The sequence below is a fragment of the Paroedura picta genome, chromosome 3 (genome assembly GCF_049243985.1).
Source record: "Paroedura picta isolate Pp20150507F chromosome 3, Ppicta_v3.0, whole genome shotgun sequence".
Lineage (NCBI taxonomy): Eukaryota > Metazoa > Chordata > Lepidosauria > Squamata > Gekkonidae > Paroedura > Paroedura picta.
This window is the reverse complement of record NC_135371.1, coordinates 3,761,587-3,788,590: the sequence shown is the minus strand read 5'-3', so window position 1 is coordinate 3,788,590 and position 27,004 is coordinate 3,761,587. Positions and strand designations below refer to the sequence as shown.

The 27,004-nt window shown below is 50.3% G+C and overlaps 2 protein-coding genes across 5 annotated transcripts in view; both read right to left on the bottom strand.

Moving 5' to 3' along the window:
- Positions 1-27,004, bottom strand: part of LOC143833908 (uncharacterized) — a 75,385-nt gene extending 48,381 nt beyond the window's left edge. The window contains 2 exon segments of the mRNA XM_077330208.1: positions 24,710-24,893; positions 25,854-27,004. Coding sequence (XP_077186323.1) covers positions 24,710-24,893; positions 25,854-26,276 — 607 coding nt within the window. The 5' untranslated portion in view covers positions 26,277-27,004.
- Positions 10-17,661, bottom strand: LOC143833938 (uncharacterized). 4 transcript variants are annotated; one of them, XM_077330289.1, is made up of 6 exons: positions 14,563-17,661; positions 11,688-12,226; positions 9,789-9,885; positions 6,040-6,197; positions 5,723-5,849; positions 10-4,353 (listed from the first exon to the last, which is right to left on the bottom strand). In XM_077330289.1, exons 2-6 carry the CDS (start codon positions 12,108-12,110, stop codon positions 2,648-2,650), a joined length of 2,511 nt encoding a protein of 836 aa, XP_077186404.1. In that variant the 5' UTR covers positions 12,111-12,226; positions 14,563-17,661; the 3' UTR covers positions 10-2,647. The 4 variants fall into 4 exon arrangements, with proteins under 4 accessions (XP_077186404.1, XP_077186403.1, XP_077186402.1 ...); XM_077330288.1 differs by lacking the exon at positions 14,563-17,661 and adding an exon at positions 13,291-13,363; XM_077330287.1 differs by lacking the exon at positions 14,563-17,661 and having other exon boundaries at positions 11,688-13,337.

Sequence of the window (27,004 nt, the reverse complement as noted above, 5' to 3'; positions counted from 1 at the left end):
ACACCGAGCTCTCAGAGTACCTTTATTGGCATAACAATGATTTTAAAAAGATAAAATGGTACAGCCAAACAGCGCAACCAAACAACATTCACAATCCCCAGCAACACGCAAATGTTACAAGGTGGCCATATCGCGATCCGCGGTCCACAGTGGGCTCACAGAGGTCCGCTCTTAGCCGGAACGGGGTTCAGATTTAAGCAATTCAACCTTTGTATTGTTAACAATACCTTGGCTACTTCTCGGACCATCTCCGGATCACTTTCACCCAGGATTTCATGCATGGTGTCCTTCTCGTCTACACGAGGACATTTCTGTTTTCTCCAGTATTTACCTAGTGATTTTTGCAACTGGAGAAATCTAGGGCACCCCATCAATAGGTGATATAAAGTGTCAGGTACACCACAGCCTCTTGTGGCCAGACTAGTAAGGCAGCAGACATGCAGTCTGAAAGCTCTTGGGGGTAAACGGTAATGACTGGGGAAGGCACTGGCAAGGCTACCCTGTATTGAGTCTGCCATGAAAACGCTGGAGGGCGTCACCCCAAGGGTCCCGGACATGACCCGGTGCTTGCACAGGGAATACCTTGACCTTTACACCACAGCCCATGAAGACACAACCAGTCCAATGCCCTGCAGTTCCCCTAGGATATTCTTATTTGCAGCCTCCAAAAAAAAGGGGTAGCCTAGGAGATTGAAGGAGTTTGGTGCTGCATGAAAGTGTATTTTGACCCAGTATCTAAATATGTTTACCCAGGCTCTAGTTTCAAGAGTTTGTTAGCCAAGCTCTGCTGAAGTGTGACATTTGCCACACAATTTGGTACATTCAGCAGTTTTCTAAAAAACGACTGTTGGCTTTCTAACTTACTGTTGAATGCAGCAATCCATATAGGAACTCTGTATAAAATTTGTGGAATGATTTTGGCTTTATACATTCTTAGAGCAGCTAGGATATTTTTGTTTCCCTTCTGGTGGAAGAACTTTACTGGCAATGCTATTTGTCCCTTAACGGCTTTCGTGACTTTTTCTCTATGGTTTACCCGTTTACTATTAAAGCTTAGAATAGTCCCTAAATATTTGAAGCGGTTTGCCTGTTGTATTTGTTTCCCCCTCACTTGCCAGTGGTACCTATAGCGGGTTTTAGCAAAAATTAAAATCTTACTTTTATCATAGTTTATTATGAGCTTATTTTCAAGACAGTAACCAATAAATGTTCTTAAATATCGAAGCAGGCCCACTCGTGTTCTTGGTAAGATTACTGTATCATCCACATATAGCAGTAATGGCGTTGGCCTTTTCCCTACAAGAGGTGGGTGTCCATTTACTTCTTTAAAGTGACCAGCTTAACTTGCTTAACTCCAAAATTTATGGGTATTTCTGCCGTGAGTTTCCCATCTATTGTATATTTGGCAAAAGTTATTGCTATAGAGATTCTTAATCAAAAAGAGTAAAATCTGGTCCATTTTAAATTTTCTCACTAATATTGTCAAGCGTTGACCGGTCCCCGGTGATAAAAAGCTTGGGGCCCACTGATTTACGGGATGCTAGGGGGTTTTAAGAATTTCAGAATCTCATCTGGTTCTCCTTTGTGAGGGCGATCTGGCTGCGACCTCTGTCACCCCATTGATCGCAAGGGTAGATTCAGCTGATCTGGCTGGGTAGGCGGGTGTCTCCTACCTCCCTAACGCTCCATGTGCGTCCCTCCTGAAGCTGCCGCTCGGTGGAACAGGACGACCATCCCAGATAGAAGGAGCGTACCGTTCTTCGGTCAAGGGAATACGATAGCTGCGCTCCCCAGCTAGAACCTCCAAACAAGCTCAACGAGCTCCCAAAATGTTTCTTCCATGTTAGTCTCTACTCTGGTTCGGCCTCCCATGGAGTCCTGTGTTCAGTTTTGGGCAGCGCAGTTGAAGAGGGATGTTGACAAACTGGTGGGGGTCCAGAGGAGGGCAACTAAGATGGTGAGGGCTTTGGAGACCAAGATGTATGAGGAAAAACAGGGGGAGCTTGATCTGTTTAGCCTGGAGAGGAGACGACTGAGAGGGGATCTGATAACCATCTTCAAGTATTTAAAAGGCTGCCATGTGGAGGATGGAGCACAGTTGTTCTCTCTTGCCCCGGAGGGACGGACCAGAACCAATGGGATGAAATTAATTCAAATTCAAAATAAATCTGTCTAAAAATCAGGAAGACGTTCCTGACAGTCAGAGCGGTTTCTCAGTGGAACAGGATTCCTCTGGAGGTGGTGGGCTGTCCATCTTTGCAAATTTTTAAACACAGGCTGGAAACCCATCTGAGTGGCAGATTTTGTGAAGTTTCACGGGGATAGTAGGATCTAGTGGATGAGCGATAGGGTTGTGATTGTCCTGCATAGTACAGAGGGTTGTACTAGATGTCCCAAGAGGTACCAACTCTATTATTCTATGATTCTATAGTCCTTAGGCTCTGCTGAAGATGGCGATCAAAGCTGAATCTCACTCCAAACTCTGAGCATTCAAATGGCTTCTCCCCTGCATAGGTTTTCAATGGAGTTGAAGACGATTACTCTGATAGAATCCATTTCCACACTGTGAGCGTTCAAAAGGCTTCTTCACTGTGTAAGTTCTCTGAGACTGAAATTCTGAATAACCATTTTTCCAGGCACCAAATATTTAATAGGCTTTTCCCATGTGGATTTTCAGGTGGCACTTAAGATAGCGGCTGTGAATGAATCTCTTTCCACACTCTGAGCATTCGAAAGGCTTCTCCCCTGTGTGGCTTCTCAGATGGGACTGAAGACCATAGTTCTGACGGAATCTCTTTCCACACTCTGAGCATTCAAAAGGCTTCTCCCCTGCATGGCTTCTCAGATGGGACTGAAGACCATAGTTCTGACGGAATCTCTTTCCACACTCTGAGCATTCAAAAGGCTTCTCCCCTGTGTGGATTGTCAGATGGCGTTTAAGACTGCTGCTCTGATGGAATCTCTTTCCACACTCTGAGCATTCAAAAGGCTTCTCCCCTGTGTGAGATTTCAGATGTTGTTGAAGATGGCTGTTGCTAGTGAATCTCTTTCCACACTCTGAGCATTTAAAAGGCTTCTCCCCTGTGTGGGTTCTCAGATGGTACTGAAGACTGATAGACCGAGTGAATCTCTTTCCACACTCTGAGCATTCAAAAGGCTTCTCGCCTGTATGAGTTTTCAGATGTTGTTGAAGATGGCTGTTGCTAGTGAATCTCTTTCCACACTCTGAGCATTCAAAAGGCTTCTCGCCTGTGTGGATTTTTTGATGTTGTTGGAGACTGCTGCTCTGATAGAATCTCCTTCCACACTCTGAGCATTCAAAAGGCTTCTCCCCTGTATGGGTTTTCAGATGTTGTTGAAGACTGCTGCTCTCATGGAATCTCCTTCCACACTCCGAGCATTCAAAAGGTTTCTCTGTGTGTGTTTTCAGGTGCAATTGAAGATGGCTGTTGCTAGTGAATCTCCTTCCACATGCTGAGCATTCAAAAGGCTTCTCCCCTGTATGGGTTTTCCGATGGTATTGAAGACCGCTGCTCTGACGGAATCTCCTTCCACACTCCGAGCATTCAAAAGGCTTCTCCCCTGTGTGGGTTTTCACGTGGCGTTGAAGATGGCTGTTGCTAGTGAATCTCCTTCCACATGCTGAGCATTCAAAAGGCTTCTCCCCTGTATGGGTTTTCCGATGGTATTGAAGACTGTAGCTTTGACGGAATCTCCTTCCACACTCTGAGCATTCAAAAGGCTTCTCCCCTGTATGGGTTTTCCAATGGTATTGAAGACTGTTGCTGTGACGGAATCTCCTTCCACACTCTGAGCATTCAAAAGGCATTTCCCCTGTATGGGTTTTCCGATGGTATTGAAGACTGTTGCTGTCACGGAATCTCTTTCCACAGTCTGAGCATTCGAAAGGCTTCTCCCCGGTGTGGGTTTTCAGATGGTATTTAAGACTGCCACTCTGAGTGAATCTCTTTCCACACTCTGAGCATTCAAAAGGCTTCTCCCCTGTATGAGTTTTCCGATGGTATTGATGAGCGCTGTTTTGACATAATCTGTTTCCACACTCTGAACTTTTAAAAGTTTTCTTCCCATTGTGTTTTATTTGGTGTACAAGAAGCTGTGATCTATTTCTGAAGTACTTTATACTTTGAATTGGTTTATTTGAATTCATTATACTGTGCTTTGGAAAACGTACATTAAATGTTCTCATACTTTGCTTCTCACCCATAGGGACAATTTTCTTTGAGTTAGGCCTGTCTTGGATCCTGACGTTTTCTTTTAATTCTTCAATGTTAATTCTTCTTGTCATTTGCTGATGGAGTTCCTCACCCTCTCCGTTCCCCTGATCTTCCACTCCTGGAATAAACAGAGAGATCCTGTTAGCGCCTGGGGTGGGGTGGCTGGCCAGGTCCAAAGGCATCTATGTGGCTGTATCAGGAAAGAACTGATGGCCCTTCGGCCTCATCCAGCTTGGCTGACCTTAAGTACCCCTCCACCTTTCCCAAAACTGCTAGCATTTAAGACTCCCTCACTCCCTCAAGAGCCACACCTGAGGTCTTCCTCTGGAGTTTCTGAGCCTCGAGATCTGAAATGTTGCTCAGAAGGGAAACAGAGATCCCCTATGGCTATTCCTCGCCCCTTCCCTTGACAAGACTGGGAAGAAAGCTCACTCTGAGCCCCTTCCTTTGGGCATTCCCTAGAGGAACTCTGCAGCCTTCCCTTGGGTGCAATGCCACTCTCCTTCCCCCCCACAGCCTCTCTGGAACATCTCGCCTCCTTTGCAGAAAGAGAGGGAGGGTGTGTGTGTGGGGGGGGGGGAGAAGGAACGGCACAGGGCCTGAGCGAACTCCCTCTCTGCCTCCTAAAAGATTCTGAAGATTTGTAAATCAGGGAAAGACTTCACCTTTGTCAGAATCATTCACTTCAAACTGGTCTGTTCCTATTTCCAACACCGCAAAGAAGGGGCTATTTTTAGTTATCAGCATTTGTTTCTCTCTAATCTCCCAGGTGAGTCTTAAACCTAAGTAAAGAATATTGATTAAAGTCAGGATAATTATTTATCGGGTGGGTTCATAGGAACCAAGGCCAAGGACAGCTGGGAGCAGGTAGGTGTTTTAGTGGCCAATCACTTTGAGCCTCATCTAATGGCTTGTACCTGCTGCCTTCCCCTTTAAGGAGGGCTCCTGGCAGCTTACAATATTGCCTCTCAGAAGCTGCCCTGAGGGAGGCTGCAGTCAAGAAGGGCTGAATTCTGGTTTCTGCCTGTGCCGTTTCTCCCTGGAATCTCCCTGGCATCTCAGTGAAAATGGTGGACTGTAAATAAATGACAATAAATTACCAATTAAAAGGGATCCCTTCCCAGTCACAGGCAGTGTGGACGTTGGGGATCCCCAAGGCGGTGGAAGGCTGCGTGGTAAACGCTGGCAACAGTGAAGTAAGGATCTGGTCCCCTCCACAATCTCGCCTCCTCAGTCCAGCATCAGATCTCGAGGGTCTCCGGCAGGGGCCTTTCCCTTCAACGCCTACCCGACCCTTTTAACTGGAGATGCTGGGGATTGAACCTGCGGCCTTCTGCATGCCAGGAACAGGCACTGCCAGGGAGCAGGAGCCCCTCCACAAGTTATAAGACCATCCTCAAAATGCTGTCTTTCTCTTAAATATATTGCTTCATGTCTCACCACAATGACGGCAATTTGCCCCTTTGACTCCTAGGAAAGGTCCTTACCCAGAAGGGCCACACTCTCACAGTTCTCCAGCATGACTTCCCTGTGCAGAGCTCTCTGGCCCGGATCCAGCAGGGCCCATTCTGCCTCGGAGAAGGAGACGTATACGTCCTCAAAGGTGAAGGGAGGCTGAAAGGAAAAGCAGATTTCCCTGCACACCAGGCAGAGATGGCACAAGGGAAGGGAAGGCAGAGGATGCCTGGCTTGGCTTGGGCAAAGGGAACGGCATACAGAGGATCTCTCCCCCGGGCCCCTTGGACAGATGCAGGCACAAGAGGCCCCCTGAGAAAGGAGGCTGGGCCCGGCCTGTCCCTCCTACCTGGCCTGGATGGGATGCAGCCCTTTCCTCATTTTGGAACAGACGACAGCTCAGCGGAACCTCTCTGCCTGGTTGTAAGACAAAGGAAGAAGGAAGGGGGTTGGCTTGTTTGTTCCGCTTCCAACGTATTTCAGACTTCCATGAAATCTGTGTCTGTTCTGGGGGGAAGGAAAGTGGGGGCTGGAATTGATGTCGCATGAAATGTCACCGTCACATTAGACCCAGACGTAACTGGAGCACATCTGGACACTCAAGGAAAGTGTAATGGGAAAGTGTCAAAATCATGTACCCACAAGCTTTTGCCCTGTCTTTTTATCTACCTTTGGTCTTTATACATTTTTGTGTAATTAAATACAGGAGTTAAGGTCGTTGCAGCAATAGCTTGCATAAAGTACACAGAGAGTTCACGTGGACTGCATGAGCCATTAATCTTTGGACTGGGAACAGGTTATTTCTTTGACCTGAGGCTCTGGCTGGGCCTGCCCAACTTTCATTTTTGGGATTAACACTGGAAGAAAAGGTTCTGGAGTAATTTGCCCCCAGACTGAGGCTCAGGGGGACTGAGTGGTCTCTGATATGATGCAAGAACAGGCCCACAATTTGTCAGTCTTAGCAACAATTCAGAGGTCCCTTGTTCATTATACTTTCAACAAAGAGATTTTCTTCACCAAGTCGTTTATTGGGAGCTATTGAATGGACTCTCATAATGAGTTTTATGAGTGTGTAAAGGCTTGGGAATTTCACAACGGCGTTTTCATCCAGAGACAACATTAACAGGCCACCAGATCTGTGGGAAGCCCCTCCCAAAGCCCCTTCCCAAAGCTCCTCATGATGCCAGAATTTAGCCAACATGCCTATGCCAGCAGCTTTTTTCCTCTAGAATCCTAGCGAAACATCAGTTCCTTTGGGTAACTCCAATCCAAACAAAATATATAGGAATTAGTAATCAAGCCCGCTATACCTGAAATACAGCGGGTGCTAGCGGGGCAGTGCGCGGCCCCCGAGCAAGGGGGTCACGGTGAGCCGTGCTGTGCGCGGCTCACAACTGGCGGCGTACCGGCGGCCTGATGAGTAGGAGGTGCTTTGAGCCTCCCGACGCGTCAGGCCACTGGCAAGGGAGCTCCCTTGGCAGCGGGCGGACAATCAGAGTTGGCCCCTTCCTCCGATTGTCAGTCCGGAGGAAGGGGCCAATTGGCACCCTTCCTCAACACAGACAGAGCCCGCCCTAACTCCTCCCGCCCAGCCTTAGCGAATCATTTAGTCTGCGGCGCCGCGGGCGGTTTTAAGATTGTCCATGCTATTCCAAATCAATAATGGATCTTTTTATTTCTTCTTTTTATAAATCAAAACCATCCAAAATCATAACAGAAATAAATCACAACCAAAATGGGTTTCTAAATCAATAATATCCCGTTTTCCCAAACTTCCTCAGTGATTGTGATCCAGTACACCAGTGGTCCCCAACCTTTTTCCGGCTGGGGACCGGCGGGGCAACTGCCCTGCCTGCAGAACGTGCATGTGCGCCCCGCCCGCACAGCAGGCATGCGCGGCGCGATGCGCAGCCGAAATCGCACATCCATGGCTCTTTCGGCCATGCACCAAAGTGCCGCGCATGAGCGATTTTGGCCGCGCATGCGCGCTGCACACTGTGGCCCTGATTCCCTCTCAGCTCATCATGCTCTTAGGTCTCAATTAGCCACACCTAAGCACTAAACATTTCCAATCGGCTGTTCCAAGGGGCAGGAGACGAGGGAGACAGAAATAGTTTTTAATTCATCTAAGCGCCCTTTGTCAGGGGTAGAACAGGCTGTATTAAATAAGGGGTTGTCATTTGTTCCACAATACAGCTTGCTGGGGGGTAAAAGGGTAATGACTGGGGAAGGCACTGGCAAACCACCCCGTCTTGAGTCTGCCATGAAAACGCTGGAGGGCGTCACCCCAAGAGTCAGACATGACTTGGTGCTGGCACAGGGGAGACCTTTACCTACCTTTACAAATACAATGCACTGCGCACCAGAGTTAACTTATTTAAATTAGTATGATCATTAAAGTTGAAGAATTATTTTTCCAACACTGGTCAAATTGCTCAGATTAGGTTTCGAATCAAATCCGAATTGATCCCCACCCGGGAATCTCATGAGACTTACACCTCTGAGAAAATAGTATTAAGGGATATTAAGGATTTAGAGTTGCAACACAAACATTACAAAATCAATCTAACCAGGGCAGAATTTCAAGCTACAAAATGATCAGAACATGATTATTAAACACGCAGATAAAGGTGGAGGCAGGCATTGTTGTCATGGATAAGTGTGAATATCATAGGGAGGTTATGAGACAGTTGTCAAATGAAGAGCGGTATAAAAGAATTGATTGGCAAAGAGTTACATCTACATCTAGACTCATTAAAGCAGCTCCCCAGGAAGGTTTATGTTTGGATTTCATTTCCAAACCAGAGGCAGAATTCCTGTTGAAATCCGAGTACAAAGTGCCACACTTTTACATTCTACCCCAAATCCATAAAAAGGTCACTCCAGTACCAGGGAGGCCTCTTGTAGCGCAGTGTGACTCAGCTTTGGAACCAGTAGCCAAATGTTTGGACTTTCATGTAAAGGCATTATTACCAGCTGACAATAACAGTATACTTAGGGATACCACACATTTTATTAACAGTATTAACACAGTGAGGGTTCCACCAGGGTCTATTTCAATGACCTTGGATATTAATGCTCTTGACACTAACATCCCACACAGGGAAGCGAGAACTGTGGGGGAGCGCCTTCTTGAGCCCGGAGAGAACTGTAACCCACCCACGCATTTCTTCCTGGATGGGTTAGAATTGTAGTCTACGGACATCTGGAGGGCCGAAGTTTGACTACCCCTGGTCTAGCCAAGACCTAAGAGCATGATGACCTGAGAGCCCCTGTGATCATTAATATGGAGCAATGAAAACATTCAGGCAACATTATGAAGGTACGTTCTGATATTTAAATGCTATAATTAGGTGGTAATCGGTGGTTTTGGTTATATTATTTATTATAACATTATCATTTTTACAGGATCACAATCACTGAGGAAGTTTGGGAAAACGGGATATTATTTACCTAGGAACCCATTTTGGTTGGGATTTGTTTCCCTTATGATGATTTTGGATGATTGAAAAAGTTTTAAATGCTAAAAAATAAATAAATAAAAAGATCCATTGTTGATTTGGAATAGCCTGGAGAATTCCTATATATGTTGCTTGGACTGGTCTCTCCTGGGGAAGCCTGCCAGCCGCCCTTGTAAGGATGGCCACGGAAGCCAATGTTTTCCATCATTCTGGGGCCCCAGACACGGATCCTCAGAGCTCTGCTCCCCCGGAAGGTGGAGAATCCCCTTATTCCCCTGCCTGAATAACCATGCTGCGGTTTCTCGACCCGTCCTCTTTGGAGCAACCTCTTATAGAAGGGAGGTCAAATATAAATATTTAAATAATGGGGGGAATGGCCCTCCGTGAATGTCTCCTCTCCCTTTAGAAGCATCTCAGTTAGTGGCCACTGAGGGATGCAAATCAACTCTCTGTTGTGTGAAGAAACATTTAATTCTTTTCCTGACCTGGACTCTCCACCCATCAGGCTCACAGTGTGCCCCCATCACATCCAGGCACGAGGAGTCCTTACTGCAGGAGAGGGCATCTTGGACAGGCTCCACGGCCTGCACCCCCTGCCCCTGCTCCAGGCGAGCTCCTTTCTCCTCAGGGAATGTACCTTCCACCTGCACAGCCTGCCCCCTCTGGCCTTCCTCGGAAGGAGCTCCTTGCGCCTCAGGGTTTGTAGCTTCCACCTTCAGGGATTGACCCAATGTCTGAAAAGGCAGAAGGGAGAGGGGTAAGAGATGGAAGAGAAGAGACCAAGAAATGGGTCCTGCCCCACACCCAGACTCCATCAGCCGACCTGGTGAGTTGTCTAGAGGGGGAAGAAATTCGCTTGCAGAAGAGGCTGCAGAAGGAGACGGTTAGATCCAGTTCTATCTGCTGATGGACAGCCAGTCAGTTATGTCCCCAGCTGAGTTGGCCAAGTGTCTGGAGGCCGTGACTGGGTGGCTCTGACAGAGCCGTCTGTAGCTCAAGCCCGCGAAGTCGGAGGTCCTGTGGCTGGGAAAGAAGGGTCCAGGGGAGGAAGCGCCTCTCCCCTGCCTAGACAGTGTGCCCTTAACAACTTTGAATCCCACCAGGAATTTGGGGCCGATCTTTGACGAATCCCTCTCAATAGAGGCTCAGATTACAAAGGTAACCCAGTGGGCATTTTTCAATCTGCAACCCACAAAGCTAGTAGTAGCACCAGAAGCCCTTGCCACAGTGATCCACGTGACCATCACCTCCAGGCTGGACTACTACAAATTGCTCTACGTGGGGCTACCCTTGACCCTGCCATGGAAATTGCAGGTGGTGCAAAATGCAGCTGCCCACGAGGCCCTTAGTTGACTGATCCTGACAGCTGTATTGCCCGATAGATACGTAGAATGGAGAACACCCCCCATATCCGTGGCCCCTGGAATGTCAATGGGAAAAGAACCTGACTGGAATCTCTTGTCTAGTTCTTCCCAAACCTTTCCTGGCTAGATAATAAAGGTAAAGGTAAAGGTATCCCTTGTGCAAGCACTGGGTCATGTCTGATCCTTGGGGTGACGCCCTCTAGCGTTTTCTTGGCAGACTCAATACGGGGTGGTTTGCCAGTGCCTTCCCCAGTCATGACCGTTTACCCCCCAGCAAGCTGGGTCCTCATTTTACCGACCTCGGAAGGATGGAAGGCTGAGTCAACATTGAGCCGGCTGCTGGGATCGAACTGCCAGCCTCATGGGCAGACAGCTTCAGAGAGCATGTCACTGCCTTACCACTCTGCACCACAAGAGATAATACGGGCCATTAAATAGATTTAGGCAGAGAATCTATGGCCCATTCCTCGGATTCCCAGCCATAGATAAGTTTTCATCTCTCCCGGATATGCTCAGCCTTGTTCCCACCTGAAGAGGATCCCAGCCTTCCTCCTTTCCGGGATCTCCAAACACTCCCCTTGCCTTACTTCCGAGGAGACCGTCTCAGGCTTCAGCTGCAGGGCTTTCCCCAGGGGTTGCCTCTCCTGCTAGAAGCAAGCCTTGCCTCTTCCACCACCGTGTGGCTCAGCCTCTCCAGCAAAGGGCTCTGCAAATCCAACCAGTGAAAAAGGCCTCCTGCCCTCTCTGGGAAGTCCTCCAGCCAGGCTGGCATCAGCCACGCCTTGTGCAGCTCAATGGGTCTCCTCTGGAGTAGCTCTGGGAAAGGAGCCTGAAGCTGAGTCCGGCCTGCCAAGGCCTCCATCTCGCAGGAGGACTCCAAAAGGCACTTGGGGGAGGGGGCTGGGCACGGCAGGCTGAGGCTCCTCTTTAAATGGGCTTTCTGTGGCCCCGAGGACAGTAAACGCAGCAGGACCTCCAAGGCTACCACAAAAAAACACAATTCAAGTGATTCCTCTGTCTGTAATGATGGGATTAATAACACAGTTGTAAAGTAGGCTGTTAAATATCCGTTTTGGATGATGAACACTTGGACAAATGTCTGGCAGGGGATCTTTAGGACAAGGCCAGAGCTCCTTGCTTGAATTAAACCTACCTGGAGAACAGCCACTCACCTGGTCCACCTGCCTCCTCTCCTCTGCCTGGCTCAGGAGGAAGCCTTCGGCCAGGGCCACCGCCTGGGAGCTGCTCTCCGGCCCGCATCCTCTCACCCAGCCCTGCATCTCCTGGGGCAGGAGGGCCAGGAACTGCTCCAGGATCACCCGGTCCAGGATCTGCTGCTTGGTGTGCCTCTCTGGCTCCAGCCAGCGGTTGCAGAGTCCGTGGAGCCGGCTGCAAACCTCTCGGGGCCCCTCGGCCTCCTGGTAGCGGAAGTGCCGGAAGCATCGGCTGTGCACATCTGAGGCCACAGTGGCTGGATGCAGCATCTCTGGCCCAGCCCTTTCCCAGAATTCCACACCACTCCCAGCTAGGACAGGAGAAGGGCCTTGGCTTGCAGTCTGGTCACTCCCAGTTCTTCCTGGGTCCTCTTCTGCCATCTCCTTCCCTTCTCTTGGGCCACCTGGGACTGTGAAGAGACCCCTTTATTCCCCAGGCTAGGAGGAGAGGCTTCTCATGGGCGGGGGGGGGAGGGGGGGCAGAGAGACAAAGGGCTCTGGGACAAGAATAAAAAATACACCAGTCAACATCACAATGTTTCAACTGCCCTGGTGGATCAGGACAAAAACGCTCCTTATGGGTTGTAAATCAATCTAACATCATTTTGCCATATCTCCAACTGATTTCGAGGATGCCTCTTTGGATTTTAGGTAATATTTCACATCTTTTTTTTCTGATTTTTTAAAGGATTTTGACTGTTTGGTTCCATCCATCAGGGGGCTAATTCTTAAGGTAAAGCGGAGCCCCCCAAGGAAAAGAGGACCGGGAGACCCCTTAAGCACTCCGGGCACCTCTTCCCCTGCACTGAAGGGTCCACCAAGAGCTCTGTCCGAGCGCCCAGCGGAGGGAGGGGGGGGCAGGCAGGGGCCTCTGTGCAGAAGGAGCCCCTGAGATCCGGGGAGGGAGGCAGGCAGGCCTTGGTTGAGCTTTGGCTCAGCCATCTGGAGGCCCAGGGACGCTTCCTCGTGTGTAGCTGAGAGGGAATCCCTCTGCCTCCCGCCTGAGCCAGGATGTTAAAGGGAAGAAGGACAGCCAATAAGCACAAGACCCCGGAAGGCTGCAGGGCTTCCTCCTCCCAAGGGGAGCCAATCCTGGCAAAGAGCATCTCGGAGGGAAGGCCCCCCAACGCCCAGAAGGCAGCTCTGTGCTCTGCTGCCTCCCCCTTGGCCGCCCCTGAACCCAGGCCTGCTCTGCGGGGCCCTCGTGCGGCTCCCCATTGCATTGTGGGCAGGGTGTGCGTGGTGTGTGTGTGTCCCTCAATCGCCTGCCCCCCAAACCCCCGGGCAGGAGGGGGAACTGGGCCTCGGGGTGGGGCTGCCTCTGCCCAGCGAGCTGAGGGTTCAGGAAGAGCTGCGTTTTGCTGCCCCGTTTTTCAGGGCCTGAAGGAGCCGCGAGGCATCCTTCTCCAACCACGGGGCGGGGGGAGGGGAGCTCCCGTGGTCTCGCCTGCCCCTGCCACCAACAACCACCCTGCGAGGCAGGCCAGGCGAAGACAGGGGTCTGCCCCCCGTCCCCCGTCCCCAGGGCCTCCACGCCCCCCGCCCGCAGCTACGGACTTGCCAGGAAGCTCCGCCCGGTCCGGACTCCTGGGCGCCTCTGGGGGACCGGAGCTCCCCCTCATCCGGTTTGGCCGCCGGAAATGACGTCCCCCCACCCCCGCCCAGCAGAAGAGCCGCTCTGGCCAGACCCTCCCTCCCCTTAACCCTCTCAAGGCCGGACCCACCTGCAGGGCCGGAGGCTGCGGCTCAATGGGGCTCCTCGGGAGCCATTAAGGCCAGCTGCAGACCGGCCTCCCGGGGCCGCGGGGAGCGGGGCCACCTTCAGTCCTCCTAGGCGGTGCCTTTGCTCCCAGGATCTCCCGGCCGGGCCTGGAGGTCTCCCGGAATGGCAGCTCGTCTCCGCCCGCCCCGGCCAGTCCCCCTGGAGGAAAACGGGCTCCTCCGGGAAGGTGGCCTCGGGGGCATTCCCGGCCTCCGTGCTCCTTCGCCCTCCAGCGCAGACCTCCCGGCATTTCCCGGCCAGGAGTTGGCGACCTTCCTTCGGACTGAGAGCAGCCGGCCAGGAGCGAGAAGCTTTGATCTCCCCCGGCAGAGGCGCGCGGAGAGGCCCCCAAAGGGTCCGCCTGCGAAGCCTTCCCCTCCCGCTGCCTCCCTGGCGCCCCACCTTCTCCCTCCTGCAACTCATGACCAAGCCCCCTCCCCACCCACGCCCAGAGACCCCCGAAGGGGTGCCGGGAAGGGCTGGGCCTCTCTGCAAGCCCCCAAGGCAGCGCCGCCCGCCCGGCTCAGCTCCGCCCCTGCGAGGGCGACTCTGCAGCACAGACCACCCGGGAGGGCCAAGCGGAGGAGGAGCCTTCGGACGACCCGCAGGGGACTCCTGGGGGGGGGATACTCTGGTCCTCTTTCCAGGATTATTTAAGAACCCATTCAAAGGCAGCTATTTGGGGGGGGGGGGCTATCCCCGAAAGGCCCGGCTGCCCTCTGCCAATGGCTGATTTGGGGTTCCCACCCAGAGCGAAGCCCCAACTCCGGCTGCAGGGAGTCTGAGCTTCTGGATACTGTGGGTCAAGGGAGGTCAGATTAATCTAATTGGATTAGGCCTTTTGGATGATGGAAGCCATGTGGCAGACAGCCTATTCCAGGGGTAGTCAACCTGCGGTCCTCCAGATGTCCTTGGACAACAATTCCCATGTGTCCCTGCCAGCATTGCGCCATGGACATCTGGAGGACCACAGGTTGAGTACCCCTGCCAGCTCAAGTGCTGACACATGTGTTCAACGCAACACAGATGTTTTTAGATCACTTTACTTAGGTGTCTCAGTAGCAGACTCACCTGATTGCAGGAGTTCCTCCGAGGGACATAGCTCCTATTTCTCTGCACTCCAGCTAAAAGCTGCCTGGCTGGACAGAACGTGGCCCCAAAGTGTTCTCCGGTTACTGAAGTCGACCTCCTCGCTTTGGGTCTGGCCATCCTGTTCTGCTGCTGCTCCTGGCCTTCTGGGATGCCATATTGTTGAGGGTCAGGCCTTTGTGGACTATGGATTCAAAATCCTCGTGCTTGTGAGTTTGGAACATTAGAGATACCTGTGTTATATACTTTGACTAGCATCAAAGCCCATTATAAAAATGGGCTTTGAAAGGGGGCCAAGGGGTCAGGGGAAGCCCCTCCCCGTGGCTTGCTCCCCACGGCAGTTCTCTTGGAGTTCCCTCAGCACCCGTCCCCACCTCACATGGTGTCTGTTGTGGGAGAGGAAGGAAAAGGTGCATCTAAGCTGCTTTGAGGTCCCATCTGGTGGGGAAAAGCAGGGCATTCAAGAAGCAGCTCTTCTTCTACACGGATGTTTCTCCCTTCTATGGATTCTCCGAAGGACATGGAAATCTGGTCTGTGCCTCAAGCTCTTGCCACCAACGGATTATTTAGGAGGTTCCTCCATTGTGGGGACTCCTCCGGGATTCCACATCTGTAATTGCACAGCTCATCTGCAATTTCTTCCTGTGAGATCGATTGGAGGGCTTGAAATGTGGCTGAAGTTCCTTCTGCCAGCCAAGAACTTTTACCATTTCTTCCTAGTTAGGGTTTATTTTCTGGGGAGATGCAAGCATTCTGCAAGAGTTTGTAGAGGAGGAATGCTTTATGGAGTCTGTTGTCTTTCAGAAAGAGTGAAATAAGAGGAAAACTCTCTTCATGCACTAAGCAGTTCCATAGTTTCTCCGTCTCTCTGTGTGTTCTTAGACGCTGCCAAAGAGTTCCATGCTGGCCCTTCTATCTCTACCATCTCTACGCTGGCCCTTCAAAAGGATTTCCCTCCGTCTGGGCTCTCTAATGCTCTAAAAGAATGCTCTTTCCACACAACGAGCTCTCAGAGTACCTTTATTGGCATAACAATGATTTTAAAAAGGTAAAATGGTACAGCCAAACAGCGCAACCAAACGACATTCACAATCCCCAGCAACACTCAAATGTTACAAGGTGGCCATATCGCGATCCGCGGTCCACAGTGGGCTCACAGAGGTCCGCTCTTAGCCGGAACGGGGTTCAGATTTAAGCAATTCAACCTTTGTATTGTTAACAATACCTTGGCTACTTCTCGGACCATCTCCGGATCATTTTCATCCAGGAGTTCATGCATGGTGTCCTTCTAGTCTACACGAGGACATTTCTGTTTTCTCCATTATTTAGCTAGTGATTTTTGCAACTGGAGAAATCTAGGGCACCCCATCAATAGGTGATATAAAGTGTCAGGTACACCACAGCCTCTTGTGGCCAGACTGGTAAGGCAGCAGACATGCAGTCTGAAAGCTCCTGGGGGTAAACGGTAATGACTGGGGAAGGCACTGGCAAGGCTACCCTGTATTGAGTCTGCCATGAAAACGCTAGAGGGCGTCACCCCAACGGTCCCGGACATGACCCGGTGCTTGCACAGGGGATACCTTGACCTTTACACCACAGCCCATGAAGACACAACCAGTCCAATGCCCTGCAGTTCCCCTAGGATATTCTTATTTGCAGCCTCCAAAAAAAAGGGGTAGCCTAGGAGATTGAAGGAGTTTGGTGCTGCATGAAAGTGTATTTTGACCCAATATCAAGAGGGGGGTGTCCATTTACTTCTTTCAAGTGACCAGCTTAACTTGCTTAACTCCAAAATTTATGGGTATTTCTGCCGTGAGTTTCCCATCTATTGTATATTTGGCAAAAGTTATTGCTATAGAGATTCTTAATCAAAAAGAGTAAAATCTGGTCCATTTTAAATTTTCTCAGTAATATTGTCAAGCGTTGACCGGTCCCCGGTGATAAAAAGCTTGGGGCCCACTGATTTATGGGATGCTAGGGGGGTTTTTATTAATCTCAGAATCTCATCTGGTTCTCCTTTGTGAGTGTGGTCTGGCTGCGACATCTGTCACCCCATTGATCGCAAGGGTAGATTCAGCTGACCTGGCTGGCTAGGCGGGTGTCTCCTACCTCCCTAACGCTCCATGTGCGTCCATCCTGAAGCTGCCGCTCGGTGGAACAGGACGACCATCCCAGATAGAAGGAGCGTACCGTTCTTCGGTCAAGGGCATACGATAGCTGCGCTCCCCAGCTAGAACCTCCAAACAAGCTCAACGAGTTCCCAAAATGTTTCTTCCATGTTAGTCTCTACTCTGGTTCGGCCTCCCATGGAGTCCTGTGTTCAGTTTTGGGCAGCGCAGTTGAAGAGGGATGTTGACAAACTGGAGGGGGTCCAGAGGAGGGCAACTAAGATGGTGAGGGCTTTGGAGACCAAGATGTATGAGGAAAAACAGGGGGAGCTTGATCTGTTTAGCCTGGAGAGGAGACGACTGAGAGGGGATCTGATAACCATCTTCAAGTATTTAAAAGGCTGCCATGTGGAGGATGGAGCACAGTTGTTCTCTCTTGCCCCGGAGGGACGGACCAGAACCAATGGGATGAAATTAATTCAAATTCAAAATAAATCCGTCTAAAAATCAGGAAGACGTTCCTGACAGTCAGAGCGGTTTCTCAGTGGAACAGGCTTCCTCTGGAGGTGGTGGGCTGTCCATCTTTGCAAATTTTTAAACACAGGCTGGAAACCCATCTGAGTGGCAGATTTTGTGAAGTTTCACGGGGGTAGCAGGATCTAGTGGATGAGCGATAGGGTTGTGATTGTCCTGCATAGTACAGAGGATTGTACTAGATGTCCCAAGAGGTACCAACTCTATTATTCTATGATTCTATAGTCCTTAGGCTCTGCTGAAGATGGCGATCAAAGCTGAATCTCTCTCCAAACTCTGAGCATTCAAATGGCTTCTCCCCTGCATAGGTTTTCAATGGAGTTGAAGACGATTACTCTGATAGAATCCATTTCCACACTGTGAGCGTTCAAAAGGCTTCTTCACTGTGTAAGTTCTCTGAGACTGAAATTCTGAATAACCATTTTTCCAGGCACCAAATATTTAATAGGCTTTTCCCGTGTGGATTTTCAGGTGGCACTTAAGATAGCGGCTGTGAATGAATCTCTTTCCACACTCTGAGCATTCGAAAGGCTTCTCCCCTGTGTGGATTTTCAGATGGCGTTGAAGATGGATGCTCTGATGGAATCTCTTTCCACACTCTGAGCATTCAAAAGGCTTCTCCCCTGTGTGGATTTTCAGATGGAGTTTAAGACTGCACCTCTGACGGAATCTCTTTCCACACTCTGAGCATTCAAAAGGCTTCTCCCCTGCATGGCTTCTCAGATGGGACTGAAGACCATAGTTCTGACGGAATCTCTTTCCACACTCTGAGCATTCAAAAGGCTTCTCCCCTGTGTGGATTTTCAGATGGCATTTAAGACTGCTGCTCTGATGGAATCTCTTTCCACACTCTGAGCATTCAAAAGGCTTCTCCCCTGTGTGGGATTTCAGATGTTGTTGAAGATGGCTGTTGCCAGTGAATCTCTTTCCACACTCTGAGCATTTAAAAGGCTTCTCCCCTGTGTGGGTTCTCAGATGGTACTGAAGACTGATAGACCAAGTGAATCTCTTTCCACACTCTGAGCATTCAAAAGGCTTCTCGCCTGTATGAGTTTTCAGATGTTGTTGAAGATGGCTGTTGCTAGTGAATCTCTTTCCACACTCTGAGCATTCAAAAGGATTCTCGCCTGTGTGGATTTTTTGATGTTGTTGGAAACTGCTGCTCTCATGGAATCTCCTTCCACACTCCGAGCATTCAAAAGGTTTCTCTGTGTGTGTTTTCAGGTGCCATTGAAGATGGCTGTTGCTAGTGAATCTCCTTCCACATGCTGAGCATTCAAAAGGCTTCTCCCCTGTATGGGTTTTCTGATGGTATTGAAGACCGCTGCTCTGACAGAATCTCCTTCCACACTCCGAGCATTCAAAAGGCTTCTCCCTTGTGTGGGTTTTCACGTGGCGTTGAAGATAGCTGTTGGTTGTGAATCTCCTTCCACATGCTGAGCATTCAAAAGGCTTCTCCCCTGTATGGGTTTTCCGATGGCATTGAAGACTGTAGGTGTGACGGAATCTCCTTCCACACTCTGAGCATTCAAAAGGCTTCTCCCCTGTATGGGTTTTCCAATGGTATTGAAGACTGTTGCTGTGACGGAATCTCCTTCCACACTCTGAGCATTCAAAAGGCTTCTCCCCTGTATGGGTTTTCCGATGGTATTGAAGACTGCTGCTGTCACGGAATCTCTTTCCACAGTCTGAGCATTCGAAAGGCTTCTCCCCGGTGTGGGTTTTCAGATGGTATTTAAGACCATTGTTCTGACGGAATCTCTTCCCGCACTCTGAGCATTCAAAAGGCTTCTCCCCTGTGTGGGTTTTCACGTGGCGTTGAAGATTGCTGTTGCAAGTGAATCTCCTTCCACACTCCAAGCATTCGAAAGGCTTCTCCCCGGTGTGGGTTTTCAGATGGCATTTAAGACTGCCACTCTGAGTGAATCTCTTTCCACACTCTGAGCATTCAAAAGGCTTCTCCCCTGTATGAGTTTTCCGATGGTATTGATGAGCGCTGTTTTGACATAATCTGTTTCCACACTCTGAACTTTTAAAAGTTTTCTTCCCATTGTGTTTTATTTGGTGTACAAGAAGCTGTGATCTATTTCTGAAGTACTTTATACTTTGAATCGGTTTATTTGAATTAAGTATACTGTGCTTCGGAAAACGTACATTAAATGTTCTCATACTTCGCTTCTCACCCATAGGGACAATTTTCTTTGAGTTAGGCCTGTCTTGGATCCTGACGTTTTCTTTTAAGTGTTCAATGTTAATTCTTCTTGTCATTTGCTGATGGAGTTCCTCACTCTCTCCGTTCCCCTGATCTTCCACTCCTGGAATAAACAGAGAGATCCTGTTAGCGCCTGGGGTGGGGTGGCTGGCCAGGTCCAAAGGCATCTATGTGGCTGTATCAGGAAAGAACTGATGGCCCTTCGGCCTCATCCAGCTTGGCTGACCTTAACTACCCCTCCACCTTTCCCAAAACTGCTAGCATTTAAGACTCCCTCACTCCCTCAAGAGCCACACCTGAGGTCTTCCTCTGGAGTTTCTGAGCCTCGAGATCTGAAATGTTGCTCAGAAGGGAAACAGAGATCCCCTATGGCTATTCCTCGCCCCTTCCCTTGACAAGACTGGGAAGAAAGCTCACTCTGAGCCCCTTCCTTTGGGCATTCCCTAGAGGAACTCTGCAGCCTTCCCTTGGGTGCAATGCCACTCTCCTTCCCCCCCACAGCCTCTCTGGAACATCTCGCCTCCTTTGCAGAAAGAGAGGGAGGGTGTGGGGGGGGGGGGGGAGAAGGAACGGCACAGGGCCTGAGCGAACTCCCTCTCTGCCTGCAACAAAATTCTGAAGATTTGTAAATCAGGAAAAGACTTCACCTTTGTCAGAATCATTCACTTCAAACTGGTCTGTTAATATTTCCGACACCACAAAGAAGGGGCTATTTTTAGCATTTGTTTTTCTCTAATCTCCCAGGTGAGTCTTAAACCTAAGTAAAGAATATTGATTAAAGGCAGGATAATTATTCATTGGGTGCATTAATGGGAACCAAGTCCAAGGACAGCTGTGAGCAGGTAGGTGTTTTAGTGGCAAATTTCTGGTTCTGCCCTTTCTGCCTGGAATCTCCCTGGCATCTCAGTGAAAAAGGTGGACTGTAAATAAATGACAATAAATTACCAATTAAAAGGGATCCCTTCCCAGTCACAGGCAGTGTGGACGTTGGGGATCCCCAAGGCGGTGGAAGGCTGCGTGGTAAACGCTGGCAACAGTGAAGTAAGGATCTGGTCCCTTCCACAATCTCGCGTCCTCAGTCCAGCATCAGATCTCGAGGGTCTCCGGCAGGGGCCTTTCCCTTCAACGCCTACCCGACCCTTTTAACTGGAGATGCTGGGGATTGAACCTGCGGCCTTCTGCATGCCAGGAACAGGCACTGCCAGGGAGCAGGAGCCCCTCCACAAGTTATAAGACCATCCTCAAAATGCTGTCTTTCTCTTAAATATATTGCTTCATGTCTCACCACAATGACGGCAATTTGCCCCTTTGACTCCTAGGAAAGGTCCTTACCCAGAAGGGCCACACTCTCACAGTTCTCCAGCATGACTTCCCTGTGCAGAGCTCTCTGGCCCGGATCCAGCAGGGCCCATTCTGCCTCGGAGAAGGAGACGTATACGTCCTCAAAGGAGAAGGGAGGCTGTAAGGAAAAGCAGATTTCCCTGCACACCAGGCAGAGATTGCACAAGGGAAGGGAAGGGAAGGCAGAGGATGCCCGGCTTGGCTTGGGCAAAGGGAACGGCATTCAGAGGATCTCTCCCCCGGACCCCTTGGACAGATGCAGGCACAAGAGGCCCCCTGAGAAAGGAGGCTGGGCCCGGCCTGTCCCTCCTACCTGGCCTGGATGGGATGCAGCCCTTTCCTCATTTTGGAACAGACGACAGGTCAGCGGAACCTCTCTGCCTGTTTGTGAGACAAAGGAAGTAGAAGGGGGTTGGCTTGTTTGTTCCGCTTCCAACGTATTTCAGATCAGTGTCTGTTCTGGGGGGAAGGAAAGTGGGGGCTGGAATTGATGTCGCATGAAATGTCACCGTCACATTAGACCCAGACGTGACTGGAGCACATCTGGACACTCAAGGAAAGTGTAATGGGAAAGTGTCAAAATCATGTACCCACAAGCTTTTGCCCTGTCTTTTTATCTACCTTTGGTCTTTATACATTTTTGTGTAATTAAATACAGGAGTTAAGGTCGTTGCAGCAATAGCTTGCATAAAGTACACAGAGAGTTCACGTGGACTGCATGAGCCATTAATCTTTGGACTGGGAACAGGTTATTTCTTTGACCCTAAGACTCTGGCTGGGCCTGCCCAACTTTCATTTTTGGGATTAACACTGGAAGAAAAGATTCTGGAGTAATTTGCCCCCCAGACTGAGGCTTAGGGGGACTGAGTGGTCTCTGATATGATGCAAGAACAGGCCCACAATTTGTCAGTCTTAGCAACAATTCAGAGGTCCCTTGTTCATTATACTTTCAACAAAGAGATTTTCTTCACCAAGTCGTTTATTGGGAGCTATTGAATGGACTCTCATAATGAGTTTTATGAGTGTGTAAAGGTTTGGGAATTTCACAACAGCGTTTTCATCCAGAGACAACATTAACAGGCCACCAGATCTGTGGGAAGCCCCTCCCAAAGCCCCTTCCCAAAGCTCCTCATGATGCCAGAATTTAGCCAACATGCCTATGCCAGCAGCTTTTTTCCTCTAGAATCCTAGCGAAACATCAGTTCCTTTGGGTAACTCCAATCCAAACAAAATATATAGGAACTAGTAATCAAGCCCGCTATACCTGAAATACAGCGGGTGCTAGCGGGGCAATGCGCGGCCCCCGAGCAAGGGGGTCACGGTGAGCCGTGCTGTGCGCGGCTCGCAACTGGCGGCGTACCAGCGGCCTGATGAGTAGGAGGTGCTTTGAGCCTCCCGACGCGTCAGGCCACTAGCAAGGGAGCTCCCTTGGCAGCGGGCGGACAATCAAAGTTGGCCCCTTCCTCCCATTGTCAGTCCGGAGGAAGGGGCCAATTGGCACCCTTCCTCAACACAGACAGAGCCCGCCCTAACTCCTCCCGCCCAGCCTTAGCGAATCATTTAGTCTGCGGCGCCCCGGGCAGTTTTAAGATTGTCCAGGCTATTCCAAATCAATAATGGATCTTTTTATTTCTTCTTTTTATAAATCAAAACCATCCAAAATCATAACAGAAATAAATCACAACCAAAATGGGTTTCTAAATCAATAATATCCCGTTTTCCCAAACTTCCTCAGTGATTGTGATCCCGTACACCAGTGGTCCCCAACCTTTTTCCGGCTGGGGACCGGCGGGGCAACTGCCCTGCCCGCAGAGCGTGCATGTGCGCCCCGCCCGCGCAGCAGGCATGCGCGGCGCGATGCGCAGCCGAAATCGCACATCCATGGCTCTTTCGGCCATGCACCAAAGTGCCGCGCATGAGCGATTTTGGCCGCGCATGCGCGCTGCACACTGTGGCCCTGATTCCCTCTCAGCTCATCATGCTCTTAGGTCTCAATTAGCCACACCTAAGCACTAAACATTTCCAATCGGCTGTTCCAAGGGGCAGGAGACGAGGGAGACAGAAATAGTTTTTAATTCATCTAAGCGCCTTTTGTCAGGGGTAGAACAGGCTGTATTAAATAAGGGGTTGTCATTTGTTCCACAATACAGCTTGCTGGGGGGTAAAAGGGTAATGACTGGGGAAGGCACTGGCAAACCACCCCGTCTTGAGTCTGCCATGAAAACGCTGGAGGGCGTCACCCCAAGGGTCAGACATGATTCGGTGCTTGCACAGGGGAGACCTTTACGTACCTTTACAAATACAATGCACTGCGCACCAGAGTTAACTTATTTAAATTAGTATGATCATTAAAGTTGAAGAATTATTTTTCCAACACTGGTCAAATTGCTCAGATTAGGTTTCGAATCAAATCCGAATTGATCCCCACCCGGGAATCTCATGAGACTTACACCTCTGAGAAAATAGTATTAAGGGATATTAAGGATTTAGAGTTGCAACACAAACATTACAAAATCAATCTAACCAGGGCAGAATTTCAAGCTACAAAATGATCAGAACATGATTATTAAACACGCAGATAAAGGTGGAGGCAGGCATTGTTGTCATGGATAAGTGTGAATATCATAGGGAGGTTACGAGACAGTTGTCAAATGAAGAGCGGTATAAAAGAACTGATTGACAAAGAGTTACATCTACATCTAGACTCATTAAAGCAGCTCCCCAGGAAGGTTTATGTTTGGATTTCATTTCCAAACCAGAGGCAGAATTCCTGTTGAAATCCAAGTACAAAGTGCCACACTTTTACATTCTACCCCAAATCCATAAAAAGGTCACTCCAGTACCAGGGAGAACCAGTAGCCAAATGTTTGGACTTTCGTGTAAAGGCATTATTACCAGCTGACAATAACAGTATACTTAGGGATACCACACATTTTATTAACAGTATTAACACAGTGAGGGTTCCACCAGGGTCTATTTCAATGACCTTGGATATTAATGCTCTTGACACTAACATCCCACACAGGGAAGCGAGAACTGTGGGGGAGCGCCTTCTTGAGCCCGGAGAGAACTGTAACCCACCCACGCATTTCTTCCTGGATGGGTTAGAATTGCAGTCCACGGACATCTGGAGGGCCACAGTTTGACTACCCCTGGTCTAGCCAAGACCTAAGAGCATGATGACCTGAGAGCCCCTGTGATAATTAATATGGAGCAATGAAAACATTCAGGCAACATTATGAAGGTACGTTCTGATATTTAAATGCTATAATTAGGTGGTAATCGGTGATTTTGGTTATATTATTTATTATAACATTATCATTTTTACAGGATCACAATCACTGAGGAAGTTTGGGAAAACGGGACATTATTTACCTAGGAACCCATTTTGGTTGGGATTTGTTTCCCTTATGATGATTTTGGATGATTGAAAAAGTTTTAAATACTAAAAAAGAAATAAATAAAAAGATCCATTGTTGATTTGGAATAGCCTGGAGAATTCCTATATATGTTGCTTGGACTGGTCTCTCCTGGGGAAGCCTGCCAGCCGCCCTTCTAAGGATGGCCACGGAAGCCAATGTTTTCCATCATTCTGGGGCCCCAGACACGGATCCTCAGAGCTCTGCTCCCCCGGAAGGTGGAGAATCCCCTTATTCCCCTGCCTGAATAACTATGCTGCGGTTTCTCGACCCGTCCTCTTTGGAGCAACCTCTTATAGAAGGGAGGTCAAATATAAATATTTTAAATAATGGGGGGAATGGCCCTCCGTGAATGTCTCCTCTCCCTTTAGAAGCATCTCAGTTAGTGGCCACTGAGGGATGCAAATCAACTCTCTGTTGTGTGAAGAAACATTTAATTCTTTTCCTGACCTGGACTCTCCACCCATCAGGCTCACAGTGTGCCCCCATCACATCCAGGCACGAGGAGTCCTTACCGCAGGAGAGGGCATCTTGGACAGGCTCCACGGCCTGCACCCCCTGCCCCTGCTCCAGGCGAGCTCCTTCCTCCTCAGGGAATGTACCGTCCACCTGCACAGCCTGCCCCCTCTGGCCTTCCTCGGAAGGAGCTCCTTGCGCCTCAGGGTTTGTAGCTTCCATCTTCAGGGATTGACCCAATGTCTGAAAAGGCAGCGAGGGAGAGGGGTAAGAGATGGAAGAGAAGAGACCAAGAAATGGGTCCTGCCCCACACCCAGACTCTATCAGCCGACCTGGTGAGTTGTCTAGAGGGGGAAGAAATTCGCTTGCAGAAGAGGCTGCAGAAGGAGACGGTTAGATCCAGTTCTATCTGCTGATGGACAGCTGGCAGAATACGCCCCCAGCTGAGTTGGCCAAGTGTCTGGAGGCCGTGACTGGGTGGCTCTGACAGAGCCGTCTGTACGTCAATAGAGGCTCAGATGACAAAGGTAACCCAGTGGGCATTTTCAATCTGCAACCGACAAAGCTACTAGTGCCCTTCCCGGCACCGGAAGCCCTTGCCACAGTGATCCACGTGACCATCACCTCCAGGCTGGACTACTACAAATTGCTCTACGTGGGGCTACCCTTGACCCTGCCATGGAAATTGCAGGTGGTGCAAAATGCAGCTGCCCACGAGGCCCTTAGTTGACAGCTGTATTGCCCGATAGATACGTGCAATGGAGAAAACCCCCCCTAGCCGTGGCCCCTGGAATGTCAATGGGAAAAGAACCTGACTGGAATCTCTTGTCTAGTTCTTCCCAAACCTTTCCTGGCTAGATAATACGGGCCTTTAAATAGATTTAGGCAGAGAATCTATGACCCCATTCCTCGGATTCCCAGTTTTCATCTCTCCCGGCTGTGCTCAGCCTTGTTCAGACCTGAGAAGGATCCCAGCCTTGATCCTTTACAGAATCTCCAACCCCCCCCATGCTTTACTTCACAAACACATTTTGAGTGATTCCTCTGTCTGTAATGATGGGATTAATAACACAGTTGTAAAGTAGGCTGTTAAATATCCGTTTTGGATGATGAACACTTGGACAAATGTCTGGCATGGAACCTTTAGGACGAGGCCAGATCTCCTTGCTTGAATTAAACCTACCTGGAGAACAGCCACTCACCTGGTCCACCTGCCTCCTCTCCTCCGCCTGGCTCAGGAGGAAGCCTTCGGCCAGGGCCACCGCCTGGGAGCTGCTCTCCGGCCCGCATCCTCTCACCCAGCCCTGCATCTCCTGGGGCAGGAGGGCCAGGAACTGCTCCAGGATCACCAGGTCCAGGATCTGCTGCTTGGTGTGCCTCTCCGGCTCCAGCCAGCGGTTGCAGAGTCCGTGGAGCCGGCTGCAAACCTCTCGGGGCCCCTCGGCCTCCTGGTAGCGGAAGTGCCGGAAGCGTCGGCTGTGCACATCTGAGGCCACAGTGGCTGGATGCAGCATCTCTGGCCCAGCCCTTTCCCAGAATTCCACACCACTCCCAGCTAGGACAGGAGAAGGGCCTTGGCTTGCAGTCTGGTCACTCCCAGTTCTTCCTGGGTCCTCTTCTGCCATCTCCTTCCCTTCTCTTGGGCCACCTGGGACTGTGAAGAGACCCCAATATTCCCCAGGCTATGAGGAGAGGCTCTCTATGGGGGGGGGGGGAGAAATGGCTCTGGGACAAGAATAAAAAATACACAACTGAATATCAGAGAAGTGAAAACTGCCCTGGTGGATCCAAACAACAGTCCTTATGGACTGTGTGACTTTGGAGCAGCCGAGCAGGGGGACCAGCCTTCATTGGGCCCCTCTGAGCCTCTTTGGGGGCCCCCAACGCCCAGAAGGCAGCTCTGTGCTCTGCTGCCTCCCCCTTGGCCGCCCCTAAACCCAGGCCTGCTCAGCGGGGACCTCGTGGTGCTCCCCATTGCATTGCGAGCAGGGTGTGCGTGGTGTGTCTGTGTGTGTGTGTGTCCCTCTCTCGCCTGCCCCCCAAACCCCAGGGCAGGAGGGGGAACTGGGCCTCGGGGTGGGGCTGCCTCTGCACAGCGAGCTGAGGGTTCAGGAAGAGCTGCGTTTAGCTGCCCTGTTTTTCAGGGCCTGAAGGAGCCTCGCAGCGTCCTTCTCCAACCACGGGGCGGGGGGAGGGGGGCGCTCGTGGTCTCGACTGCACTCTCCCCCCAACCACCACCCTGCGAGGCAGGCCAGTCGGAGAGAGGCGCTTGCCCACCTCCCCGCCCGCAGCTACGGCCTTGCCTGGAAGCCCCGCCCGGTCCGGACTCCTCGGCGCCTCTGGCGGACCCGGA